Source organism: Spermophilus citellus (assembly GCF_964194105.1).
Source record: "Spermophilus citellus genome assembly, chromosome: 15".
Classification (NCBI taxonomy): domain Eukaryota; kingdom Metazoa; phylum Chordata; class Mammalia; order Rodentia; family Sciuridae; genus Spermophilus; species Spermophilus citellus.
The window spans coordinates 27,143,682-27,158,352 of NC_138195.1; the positions used below are offsets into that span (position 1 = coordinate 27,143,682).

At 35.5% G+C, this 14,671-nt stretch overlaps 1 protein-coding gene across 1 annotated transcript in view; it reads left to right on the forward strand.

Moving 5' to 3' along the window:
- LIPK (lipase family member K) overlaps positions 1–3,742 on the forward strand; it is a 33,132-nt gene extending 29,390 nt beyond the window's left edge. The window contains exon 10 of the mRNA XM_081268022.1: positions 2,862–3,742. Within this exon, the coding sequence (XP_081124148.1) occupies positions 2,862–3,119 (258 nt within the window). The 3' untranslated portion in view covers positions 3,120–3,742. The remainder of the gene's footprint in view (positions 1–2,861) is intronic.
- The last annotated feature ends 10,929 nt before the right edge of the window (positions 3,743–14,671 follow it).

Sequence of the window (14,671 nt, forward strand, 5' to 3'; positions counted from 1 at the left end):
TATTTGTCCCCAGTATATGTAAGGGAATCCACTAATTATTTTGGCTTCTTAATTATAGACTAAACTCAAACTGAACAAAGTATGCATATTTTTCAAATTTGTGATGTGTAAGCTTGGAAATTTTTAAAACAGCAATGTTCAGTGCCACCATAAAAATAATAATAGTGAATATTTATAATTTCAACTAGTGTGAGAAATCTAATTTTTCTCTTAAGCTGCTATATTTAGAAGTGCTTGAGACTCGGGTTGGGATGCCTCACATATATTATGTCAGAGTGCTATTTTCTCTTGTAATTCATGAATTCTTTGTCCTAGAAAGAGTTTATGATTTCTTGAGGAAAAGCCTTACCTTATAAGACTCTAATACCTGCTTGGATGAAAGCTGGGTAGCAAGTACTAGCTTTATCATTATGTTGGCAGATCCCATCACAATTATGCCTGCATGGTGACTCAGGTTCCTATATAGGTCTTTAGCTTGGAACTTTGGGTGGGGGAAGGAAAACTCAAAGCAGAAGATGAACTACATACATGTTTAAAAGGCAATAACCTTAATCACAGCTGTAATTAAAAGCAGCATAAATTTGGCAGGTGCAAATTACCAATGTAATCACCAGTAATCCTTTGTTCCTAAGAAAGTCACTCATTTTTATAGTTACATACAATTTTTAATTATCTACTTAAAAATAAATTTTAATATATTCCAGGCCAAGATATACCACATATAACTTAAATCTAAATTTTGATGTTCATTTTGGCTTTGACATTTTCTGGACATCCACTTTCATCCTTAGCAAAGTAATTAAATCATCAAAGTGAAGGAGTTCTGATTTCAGGGACTCTCAGACCCACTCTGTGGCTCCAAGCTTGCTGGTGTTTATTGCTGCCTCTGTAATGCTTTGTTTTTCTATTCTTCAGCATTCTACATATTTGCATTTAAATATTTATGCTTTATAGTTGGCTGTCAAGAAAACAGCAGTCAGTACAAGCAGGTCTCTTCATTCATCAGTGCACTTTGCATTTAGGGCCTTTTACCGAGCTTTCTGGAACCCATCTTCCCTGTCCACATCCCTGGTCATGGCTATGTACTCCCTTCTTTCTCTGCCCTTTGTGTTGCCTTCTCAAAACTACGCATTCTCATCTACCACTTGTTCTTAAAGCTCCTAAAGTATAGGGAAGCAGGATATGCTTACAATATGTAGTAATGCAAAGACTCAGGTAGCAACCCATTAACTGATGGAAACACCTGATATGACTACTATACCAGAGGGCTCTGCCTGAATTTTTCTCTTCTAAGAGAACCTGAGGTACAGTCACCTCCAGGCACATTTCTGTTGTTCTGAGAAACCTCTTCCAGGCCAGGGTCACAGTTTCCTTACAATCTATATCTTTGTCCTTCTTACCTCTTCCTCCTAGATGTCACAAATAAGTACAGTGTACTATTCAATTAGAGCTGCCATAACAAAATGCCATAGACTGGGAGACTCAAATGATAGGAATTTAGTTTCTGTCGGTTTGGAAGGCTGGGTGTCTGAGATCAGGGTACGAGCATGGCTGGGTTCTAGTGAGGCTCTTTTCCTAGCTTGCAGATGGCACCTTTCTAATGTGTGCTCACATGGAGCATGTGTGCTCCTTCGTTCTTGCTCCTCGAGAGAGAGAAAGGCAGACAGAGAATCCTTACCTTTTTATAAGATTTCTAATTCTATGGAGTTAGGAATGCACACTTATAATCTAACTTAACCTTAATTACCTCCTAAAAGCCCTGTCTCCACATCTCCACACACCCTCACATTGGGGGTTAGGACTTCAACATATAAATCTGGAGAGGATACAAATTCAGTACACAGCATATAATAATCAGAAATTATTTTTGATAGACAATTATTCAGTTGTAATTAGCAAAACCAACTCTATTTCATATTTTTTTAAAAATAGTACTACATACTGAACTCATAAGTACTAGTTAAGTGGCAATACCCAGGAACTTAAACACCACCACATCTCCGTCTCTCTCTTGCTCTTCCTCTCTATCTTTCCCTCTCCCTCTCTCAACTTTCATCTGAGATGCTTATTTCTATGGTTAGACTCTTTCCAACAAAGTGCTAAGAGGGTTACTGGATATATTTAGCTTATATAGTTCTAGCAATCGGAATTCCACAGAAAAAAATCTAATATTTTCTCAGTAGCTCTGGCAGAAAGTTCCAGACTAACCTATGATACAGATTTAGTGATATGCCAAGTTATTATTATTCAATCTCTGTGGCCAGAAGAATGAGAGATTAATTGACTATACCTAGTCACTTGGTTGGGATTGTGTTGAATCAGCACATGAAAGAAGGTAAGGAAAAACTTGCTGGAGCGAGTTTAATGTTATTTCTCTATAGCAGACTGGCTTCTTCTAAAACTCATATTTCATTATTTTTATGTATTGGTTATCAGTACTCCCCAAAGAAACTGCTGATATATAAGTGTCAATAATGCCACTGAGCCCAGATTTCTGCATATGACAAGGGGATATTTGTCCTATTCAACATTTTGTTTGTAAAGATGTGCTTTCCGATAAAGTACAACTAGAAAGACGATTCCCCACAAAAATACAAGTCTTCCTCTGGGTTCTTTCCTATTTTCCCAAAACTGCAAGTCAGGATTGTAATAGTTTTTGTTTATTTTGTATTCACAATGCATATCATTGGACAAAAGTATTTTCAAATGTTTTTAACGTTTTAATGTTTACAAATCAAATGTATCGAAGCTGCACACTTTGAGCATTTGAAAAACTTGCTTCACAACTGAGAATTAATGTCACTTTTATAATGTAGTTTTTTTTTTAATCGTCCTCTCTCCATCTCTTTCATCATACTTAGCTCATACCTCCTTTATACAACGTTACTGAGATGGAAGTTCCAACAGCCATTTGGAGTGGTGGACAGGATATTTTGGCTGATCCCAAGGACGTTGAAAATTTGCTACCTAAAATTGCCAACCTCATTTATTACAAGGCGATCCCATACTACAATCATATGGATTTTTATCTTGGACAGGATGCTCCCCAGGAAATTTACCAAGACTTAATTAAATTGATGGAGGAATGTTTACAAAACAAAACACATTTTTTTCTCTAAACACATGGATTTCTTGTAATAGTAATGAGGTGTGCTGACCCTAAGGTGATTTCACAGTGACTTTCACCATCTGATGTCCCCTCCCTTTGAGTGTGAATGGGACCTGAGTCTTCCATCTAGCCAAGAGACTTGGCAAAGATGTCACACCTTTGGTTAGGTTATATCAAGTAACACAGGTTGATGGGATGTAATTCCATAATTACATTGCATTGTATGTGAATCTATCTAAGCAGACCCGAATAAGAGAATCTTCCTGTTGGTTTGATGAAATGAAGAGATATGTTGAGAAAACCACATTGCTAGAACAGCATGTGGCTTCTAAGACCTGAAAGTGACCTCCATTGGATAACTAGCAAAAAAACGGACCCATAGCCATATGGCCACAAGAAATTGATTGTGCCTAAAACCTGTTGCTACTTGGAAGCCTGTTCTTGCATAACAAAGCCTCCTACTGAGAGACCAACCTTGACTGCAGCCTGTGAAATCCTGGGCAGACAACCCAGCTACACTATGCCTAGACTCCTCACCCACAGAAACAGTGAAATAATAAATATGTGGTTCTAAATTGCTAAATTTGTGGTAATTTGTTATCAGAAATAGTAAACTATTACTACTAATTATTATTGTTAATATATAATAATTATTTTATATAATAAATATATTATTTAATTCATTATATTATGTCTATTCTACATAATGTTATTATGTGATCTTCTATAATTTGTTACATACAACATATCACATTTATAATCCATATCATACTATGATACTGTATATATTGTTATTATTCTGTCTATATGGTTGAAAATTTGATAGATCCTATTCATTATTTCATTTATTTCCCTTTGGCCAGATAGATGAACTTCCTTGAGCTTTTGTTTTACAGATCTTCTGGTGATTGAGACACTCAGTGTTTATCTGAAAAAGTCTTTCTTTTTTTTTTTTGTCTTCATTTCTAAAAGAATGTTTTTAAAAGAATAGAAGTTTAGAATGGCATGTTTCATAGTTTTTTTTTCGTTGCTTTAAAAATGTTCATTGTCTTCTGACATGCATCATTTCTGATACATCTGTGGTTTCTCTCTTTGCTTCTTTGTATATAATGCATCTTTTCCTTGTCTTCTTTTATTAGTTTCTGTTTATCAGTGATTTTCAGCAATTTAATTTGGGTGAGCCTTGATGTGGTTTTTGACACTGCTTAGGGTTTTCTGAGGTTCTTGGATCTTTGGATTTGTATTTTTCATCAAATTTGAAAATTTGGAGGACATTATTTCCTGAAATAATTCTTATATCCCCACTTTTTTCTGACTCTAATTACATGAATTTTAGACCACTGTATGCTGACCCACAAGTCACTGAAGTTGAGTGTTTTCTCCTGTGTTTTTCCTCTGGGTGCTTCATTTTAGATTGTTTCTGTTCCCATATCTTTGCATTTGTAGATTTTTTCTTTTGCAGTGCCTAAACTGCTGTAATTACATATGATGGTTTTTGTATTTTAGATTCTGTGTTTGTCAACTCTAGAAATTCCATTTGGGTGAGTTTTACATCTTCTGTTTTTCTCCTCCATATTTTCATGTTTTTCTTTAACTCCTTGAGTATAACAGCCATATTTCAGCATTATTTTAACATGATTTCTGCTTATGCAATTATCTTGTTTATAAAATATTTTCTACAGTTTTATTTTTCTTCTTGTTATGGTCCTTTGTTGCATGCTTAATAATTTTTTATTGGACATTGAATTTTGCTTTGCTGAGTGCTAGATTTTCTTTTATTCCTTTTTAGAGGGTTGGAAATTGTTGGACAGTCAAGCAATCTATTTGCAGACAGGTTTAATCATTCTGAGACTTGTTGTTATCTCCTCACCGGCAAGTCTAGAATTCCATCTGCTCTGAGGACCTTTTGCCCTACTCTGAAAATACACCATCAGAAGACTCTACTCCGTGCCCTTTGTAAGCAAAAATGTCTATGTTGGCTCCACAGGAACTCAAATTTGTCCCTATGTGCACTATTCACATGCTAAGAATTGGTCTGTGTACAGTTCCCTCGTAACGTTCTTTCTCTGAAAGTTTCATTTCATCCACCCTTGTGTATTTTGTCTTTGAAGGTGCAAGTTATAATTTAGCCCAAGGCTGAAGGGCATGCCTCTCCATGTTTCTGGAACTCTTTTCCTGCATTGCATTGCTGCATTTTTTTTTTCCAACTAGCATTCTGACCCACAAATTTTGTTCTTCTCATCTTCCTTAAATCAACCAGAGCACTGAGCTCTTTGGGTTCTCCTACCTCTACTGCCCTCAAGGGAGAAAATCAAGGTTTTCATGGCATCCATTATTGCTTCTCTCCCTCTCGGGGATTACAGTCTTATGCTGCCTAATGTCCAATGTCTGAAAATTCTTATTTATTATCTTGATTTCAATGTCTGGTTTGGTGGGATGGTGGGATGATAATTTCAGAGCCTGTTACTTTCTAAAGATCAGAAACAAGAGTCAAGATTCTTTTAAAAAATTATAACACTCAGCTATGCATTACCATTATAACTTGATGCATGGAAGGTAACTCTAAAAATAGTCATACATACCTATTATAATTTTAAGTTTATTTTCATCTAAAATTGTATTTCTTACTCTCAGTATGCTATAGAAAATACTCATGTAAGCCAACCCTTTAATTTTAGATGGAAGCCTATGCAATCATTGAGTTTGGTAACTTACCCACATTATCTGAGTTCATAAATAAAGTCAGATCAGAATTATATCTCCAGAATGCTGGTCCATTGTACTACTTCTACTACACAAATCTTTCTTTCTTTATAAAGACTTTCTGCTTCCTCTCTAATATCTCTAATCTACTTATCTAACTTCTTCTAATTCCCTGGAACAGTTTTCACCATGATGTAGTACTGGTCCACATTGTTCCCATCTGCAAAATGGAGATAATGTTAGTATCACTGTTATTGGATTTCTGTGAGATAACACATTGAAAGAATTTAGAACAATTCAATGACTCTGTGCTTTTATTCCATCAAATCCTAACTTTTTCACCTGTCTTTCAAGACTTTCTCATAATCTGAGTCTGCCTGCTTTTACAAAGGTAATTGTCTCTGCTTCCTAACCAGCTGCACATCTTTTATTCAAACAGATTTGTATCAAGTCTTCTCTCTCACACATCTCATTGGCAGAATTTGCTCACACTATTTACCTTAAACCAAATGGAGTCAAATTAAAATTAAGTCCCAACATTAAATTTCTCAGTCAAATAGGATTTTATTTCTATAGCTATATCTTAGGAAAATTTCTTTTTAATTAATAATTTATTTTCAATAGGAATTTCATGGTATATTAGCATCACTGTCACCAGCTATATCAATTAAATATTTTTAATTTGATTATGCCCTACATGTTCAGTGAGTGAACATTTGCAGCTTCTAGAAAGGAGAAAACTTTTCACATTGAACCAGTTTTCAATTCCACCCAAACCCTGCTTTATGCAGAGATTGAGCAGTCAGATGTCTCCATAGTGACAGTGTATCTTTATAATCTCTGCAAAGACTCCAGGAAGGGTAGTAAAAAAAAAATAAGTAAACCTATTCAGCATTTCAGTGACGAAGACATGATACTGTCATTTAGAATGAATTTAAGAATTAGTAAAAAATCTGGGTCTTGAACCCAAAGTTATTTGAATCCAAGTCCTAGGCTCTTAATTGTTGTTGCTCTGAAGACACAAGTGAAGATGGACAGAATATTCCTTATCAGGGAAGGTCAGAGCACCTGGTTTTCAGAGAATTCCTGGGGATCTGCACAGTGAACAAGGACAGAATTTAGGATAGATTAAAGTCAATAGAGAGACTAAGACAAAATTAATGTTACAATAGCCAGAGACTGAAAGGGAGTGGCTGAACCAACAACAGGGGCCAGGAATGAAATGGGTAATGTCAGTACAAAGTAGGAGTGCAGGTACATATGTAAAACAGGTTACACAAGTTCTGAGTCAAAACAAGTTGACAGAGAACAGAGCCAGGGCTGCTGGCCTGGTTGGTAGTCATTGGGCAAACCTGTCAACAGACGTGTCATGATGACTCTTCATAACACCAAAGGTAGCAGCTGGCCACCATCTACTGACCCTCCCCAACCTCAGTCCCCTCAATGATATTTCCCTGCAATGCTGGAGAGTCACCCAAACCTCAACAGAACACACTTCCCCCTTTAATAGAGCAGAATCTGCTGTTTTGAGAAGTCACTGTACCCTGTAAGGCCTGAGCCTTATTTTCATATCTGAGACTTCTTACCTGAAGCTGAACATTTTCACACCTTTTGTGTTCCATCTTCCAGGCACAGCCCTTTCCATGTGGGTTACAACTACTGTATCCCACTCCCAAGATGGTGCCAGGTAGACACAGGTTGTGAAACGAACCAGTTCTCTGTGAAGGCTTCCTCTCTAGGACATTGTGAGCACTACCATTAATGATAAAGATCATCACAATAAAAATGCCTCTTATTTCTAACTACTTCATGTTTTTTTCAAAGTGCTTTCTCAGGCATAATTTCCTTTCCTTTTTATTAGTTGAAATGCAACAGGGAATTGCTATGGAATGGATGGATGTTCATGTTAGTATGTTTAAACCATGAGGATCTCAGAAGCATCTCTACTTCACATTGACTGGATATCTCTGGAAAAGCTGATTTTTTTAAGAATTCTTGCAATGTCCTTTTCTACATAATAGAGACATATACTTCTGCCTACCCCATATACTGTCATGAAGACTAAACACACACATGAAGCAGTTTAGAACAGCATGACACCTAAACATACAGACCCTACTGTCTTGGCTCTTATTGTCTTTAGATTTAAAGACATATTATCTTAACACTATAATTCACATTTTCCCCATACGCAAAATGGAGATTATGTTAATATTAGTGTCATTGGAGTGCTGTGAGATAATGCAATAAAATTTAAAAATTTAAAAAATGGAAAAATAAACTTCTTGATTTACATAGGAATAAAATATATTAAGATATTGAGTGACATGAAAAGTCATACTTAATCACAAAAGTTGTTTCTTTGCCTTCTTAAGTCATGGATATATTTTATTTTGATAATATTAACAGAAAGCATATCTATTTAATGTATTTAAGCCTTTAAAATTTGCCAGGTTCTGTGGTAAGTGCTTTCTGTGCATGATCTCATATGCTTCTCATAGTATGAAGAAGATGGACTCTATGTCTCCCCCACTTTACATCTGAGGAGAATGAATATCTGGGAAGTTATGGATCCAAAAGCTGTCCTACTACAGACCAAGCATTCTTGACTAACCATGACTCTCCCCTGCCTAATCACAATGCTATCTTGCCTTTCGGTGCATTTTTGCCTGTATAATGGTATTTTCAGCCCATTTTTCTCTATTTATTCACGTATTTTATTTAGTGTTATGCTCTCTACTGTGGGAAGAGGAGGGAAAATAGTATGGAATGTGTGGAAGCAAATAGGGGATTCCTATTTATTGAGCTCCTGCTATGTACCAAGTTCATACATATGACCTCACTCAGTCCTAATAATCTTTATAAGTTAGACATCTGTATTATCTTGTTACATTGAGGAACCAGAAATCATTAAGTTCTCAAAGACAAAGCAAATAACTAGCTGTCTGTTCTAGTTGCCAAGAGCTTTACTATATGCTCTCGAGGTTGTGAGCTTGATACGGATATAATCGTATGTGTGTGAAAGGCAACAGGCTAGAATAGATGTGAAATATCTGGTGAATGTTAGGCATGGGGTGTTGTTGAACCTCAAAGCATGGGAAGACCATAGAAGGCTGAAGCGTCAGAGAAGACATTCCAGAGGAGGAAAAGGATGACCAAAGTAGTGAAAGAAGTTTCAGAGTATCTACAGACAGATAAAAAAGCAAAGAATGTGAGGTGATCTGGGTTCCAAATGAACTCAGAAGGGAGCCCAGCTTCTTGAAGGCAATGGCTATATCTATACATTATCACATTTGCAAGCATCATCACCCCGGTAGAGTTAGTGATCAATAAATGACTAAGGCTGGGATTGTCATCTCTGTTCTGAAGCACTTGATTGAATCATGTAGAAACTGGGCATTTTTATGACATATAATTAATACACCTTTGGCTAAGACTCATTTCTCAAGATATTCTTGGTATAAATAAAAGGGCTATAGACGTGATTTTATTAAATAAGATCTGAGCCTTGAAAGAGAAAGGCTGGTGGGCAGACACAAAAGATTCACAGGGAGACACCTCTGTAATGTGTATGGCATATCATATTGGCACATTCTGACACCCAGTCTTATCATTGTCTCAGAAATGACTACACTTAGTCTTGCTGAGTCATGCAACTGAAATTTATGAGAAGTTGCAGACCATATTCAAAATATATATTTATGATTTAGATAAAAAACATATGACCAAAATTATTATCATATTTGTTTTGTTTTGTTTGTTTGTTTTGCATAGACTGGTGCCTTCTTTCCCTACATACAACACAAAGTTCTAGTATGAAAATGTTGTTTGGTACGTATGGAAAACAAACCAACAAACAGGGGAAGCATATAGTTTGCCAAAACTATCACTTCCGCAATCATTCAAGTTCACAGAATCTTTTAAATAAGAAAAACAGTCTGAGCACTGTACATCTTATTTAGTCTTCATTATAGCCTTACAAAATGATTTTACTTGTATCTTTTCCATACAGATTAGGAAACAAGATATTGGGCAACTTGACCTATTCTCTGAACTCTAGAATCTTGACTTTAGATATCTAAGCTCTTAATCTTTATGCCATAATGTTGAAATGTATCATGAAGTAGCTAGACATTCAGAATAACAGGAACAAACAGGTAGACACTGTTCTTTTCCAAGTGGAACTTAGAGTAATGAAAAAAGGCAGACAAGATATTCTCCAGATATTCATTCACATTCATTTAGACACTTAAATATTTAACTATAATTGTGATGAATCTTCCTAAAAGAAGTGCTCCCTTGGGTAGACATCTCTGAGCTATAATATTTCAATTGAGACCTATAATATCTACAGGGAACTAGTGCAGATGGCAAGAAACCAGGCTTAATGAAGAAAATTAAGAAAACAGAGTGAGCCAGGGAAAGTGGGGCAAGATGAACTCAAAAGAAGTAGGCAGAGCCTTGTTTTTAGGCCTTCTTAACCACATTGAAGGACTTAAATCTCAAGAGTGCTTAAAACACAATCAGATGTTGTCTATCTCATTCCACTGCCTCTCCTGCCCCACCACCCTCCCTTCCCCTTCCTCCCCTTTGCTCTATCCAGAGTTCATCTAATCCTCCCATGCCCTCCCCCCCACCCCCACATTATGAATCAGCATCCTTAAATCAGAGAAAATATTCTGCATTTGTTTTTTGGGGATTGGCTAACTTCACTTAGCATTATATTCTCCAATTCCATCCATTTACTGAAAATGCCATGATTTTGTTCTCTTTTATTGCTGAGTAATATTCCATTATGTATATATACCACGTTTTCTTTCCATTCATCTACTGAAGGGCATCTAGGTTGGATCCAAAGTTTAGCTATTGTGAATTGTGCTGCTATAAATATTGATGTGGCTGTGTCCTTGTAGCATGCTGTTTTTCAAGTCCTTTAGGCATAGACTGAGGAGTGGGATATCTGGTTCAAATGGTGGTTCCATTCCCAGTTTTCCAAGGATTCTCCATACTGCTTTCCCTATTGGCTGCACCAATTTGCAGTCCTACCAGCAATGTATGAGTGTGCCTTTTCCCCCACATCCTCGCCAACACTTATTGTTGTTGTATTCTTATTAGCTGACTGGGGTAAAATTCTGACTGGGGTGAAATGAAATCTTAGAGTACTTTTGATTTGCATTTCTCTAATTGCTAGAGATGTTGAACATTTTTTTCATATATTTGTTGATTGATTGTATATCATCTTCTGAGAAGTGTCTGTTCAGTTCCTTGGCCCATTTATTGATGGGGTTATTTGTTTTTGTTTATTTGTTTTGTTTTTTTGGTGTTAAGATTTTTGAGTTGGTGTGACTATGTTGTGTACAACCAGAGATATGAAAATTGTGCTCTACATGTGTAATATGAGTTGAAATGTATTCTGCTGTCATACATAACAAATTAGAATAAATTTTTAAAAAGAAATAAAACAGATAAATAATTTTTAAAAAACACAATCAGATGGGCAATTAAACATGATGACAATGGCTGCAACATGGAGAATGACTGCGGAGGGCACAGGGACTAGTGAGGAGTTTGGGATGGTCCTGGCAGGGAGAAAGGCAGCCCAGGTTATTGCATGGCTAGCTGAAAACACAAAACTAGCCAAAGACAAATATTTCCCAGGTCTATACAAGGGACTCCATCCTCTTTTATGGACAATCTGTAGATTTGTGCTGATATCCATGGTCTCAAAGCAAGACCTTCAAGAAGGCTGTTTTGTCTGTAGAGCCATGATTGCTCCTTCGACCAACACTCTCAAAGAATTAGATCCAGAAAATTTCCAAATGCATAAATGTTGACATAATCATATTAGTCACCCTTTATCAGGAAATGTTAAATTATTTAAAAACCACATAATAATTTAGCATTTGTTTGAGTGGGTCAATATAACAAGCTATCTTTTTGTAACAGTAGAGGGTATTGTTTTTGATATAGGATTATAGCTAACAATTTGTATAAATGCTTTTATTTGGGGGAGATTAAGATTCAAATCTTGATCCTCAGCACCACATAAAAATAAATAAAATAAAGATATTGTGTCCAACTAAAACTAAAAAATAAATATTAAAAAAAAGACTCAAATCTCAGTTGGAGAATAGAAGCCAAGCACTTGAAAATACGTATTAATGACTAGGAGAGAAGGAAATTTGGTAGGCAGACATTCAAATCATGTTAAACATACAATATGAAATAAATATTTAGGGTGAGTACTATATAAAAAATTAGAATCTGGTTAAAGAAATGTTTGAGGGAGAAAGAAAAAAATGAGCATAAGACTTATTGTTCAGAGCTATACTAATGCACAGATGCCGTCAGAAGATGTGGCTACCAAGTACTTAAAATGTGGCTAATTCAAATTGAGATGTGCAAAAATGTAACACACACACAGACACACACACACACACACACACACACACACACTCACTCACCAGATTTCAAAGACTGAGGGTGAAAAAAGAATGGAAGGTATCTCATTAATAATAATATTGACTACACATCAAAATGATGGTAACAAATTTAATAATTTCATAAAATTATAAAAAGTCATAAAAATTACATAAAATTTTATTTTATATAAATTATAAATTTTTAATAATTTAAAATGTATCACATTATATTGGTTTAAATAAATCATTAGAATTTATTTCACCTATTTCTTTAGATTTTTTTTAAATGTGATTAATTAAAAACTTAAATTACGTATGTAGTTCACATTGGAAATTCTCTTCTAAAACTTCTGATTATTCATAGAAAACTTGAATAATTCTGCAACGTATGCAGAAGTGAGGGAATACAGATTGTATGAAAGATGTTAGATTGTGCCATAGCAAATTACTGGTTTGAGGGTAATTTGGAGGCTGCATAGGGGGCAAAAAAAACTACTATCAAGTTTCAATTTTTTATTGAATTAGTATGCTATGCAATCTATGAATAATAAAGTACCTACTTTAGTTCAAACATACAGCAAAATTGAGTTTTTCCCGGAAAATTTTATGTCTCCTCTAAAATTTGCTAGATAATGTTAAGAACACTTTCCCTTGGAACACTTAGCAGAGCAATCCAGGAGAATTCACAGTCAAGCATCTCAAAGTAAAACTGACAGAGGAAGTACTCAATCCTTCAGTCACTAGGCTACATTCTCTGGACTTCTAGATCAATCCATCCATTCATTGCTTTAAAGGTGATGTTGATGGGGAAGGGGGAAATGACATCAAAATCCTCTGACACTAAAAACCACTTACTTATTTTCAGGGATGCTGGTGAGATTTGAAAGTGATTTATCAGTAATTGAACAAAAAGAGAATATGAACTCAGGATAGACATAGGTGTATATTTCAAAAGAGTCAGTGTTACCTCTTTGTACATTCCAGTCACAATTTCATTTACCCATAAAATTGGATGACACCATATCTAAAACTTGATCCAACTTGAATTCCTGGCTGAGTGTTCTGTGTGTTTTTTTAAAAAGAATCTCCATTTGAATGTACCTCCTACGGAAATAATTCAAATGCAAAATGAGCTGTAGAAAATACCACACTTAAGTGGTGCACATTAGGCAAGCAGGGAGGCAGGTAAGCCTGCTTGGAGGAGTAGATGATATAATTTCCCCCCTTCAATGGTATGGCCCTTCCTCTTTGTTCTCACAAAGCTGTGACCTTTCCATAAATACAATCCCAATCCATCCTGCCATTGGGGACATGGACATCATCAAGGGCAGCCACCAGCATTTTGGGTAAAAACTTTTCTCTAAATGTAAGTTATTTTCCTTTGACCATTTTGTATTGGGATGAGTATATGTTCAACTAGTTTATTATGGTCTCTTCAGAAACCTTTAATACTTTATTTATTTATGATCAATCTCTCTTTTTGCCATTTCTCCTGTCTCTTTATCATCACTATGCTGGTTTTTAAGATGGGTGTAGTTTAGTGGTCCTTAAATGAAGATTTATTGTCACCAACACTAAAGAAAACATGTTCCAATCTAACAGGGAATCTCAAAAGCAACACTTTCTTATAGATATCATGAATATTGCTTTATGGGTAAGGAAATAAAATTTTAACATGTAAATTTAAAGTATTTTCCACAGTCAGAATGTGCTAATTAATCATTTTACACCCTCTCCCCATCTGTCTCTCATGGTTCTGTTGAGCCCTATTTGAATTTTAGGGTGCAGAATGAGCTAATCATCTAGGGGGCAAGAGGTAAATTCCAGGCTTCCCATTCCTGCAAAGTCATACTCTAGGGCAAAATTTGTCTCAAAGGTATAAACTTTCAAATTATTAATTTTTTTCAAATTCTTATTATTTTCTATTTTGTTGTTTATTGCCTGAGTCTTAAGACTTGGAATTATATTTAAGGGGAAATTATGCACCCTTTTGCAAAAAGTTGATGTGTTAAGATAAAAAAACAGTCTTTGGGGAGAAAGAAGCAATCAAACAAACAAAAAGACAAACCATTGCTATAGCACACATGTTTTTAATTAGATGAGAACCATTTTCACAGTCAAGAGATGCATGTTTGACCACATATTTTCAGCCATCTTGATAATTCAGTGGACGGTGGTCAACAAATACTGTGCCCAAGCTGTGACAGAATTCTTAAATCAAGATATCAGAAATATTAGTTTGTCCAAAAGATTGCCCCTCAGCATCATTTTGCCCATATACCTTTCTAGCTCTACTATCATCTAATTTTGTGAGTGGGGGGGGGGAATGGAAATAATAATAGATGAATAGAATAGAGGCTACCGTTTTATATTTCACAGGGCTAAGGAAGAATTTTCAATTTTTATTTAAATAAATGTCAATATGAATATTAAGCTA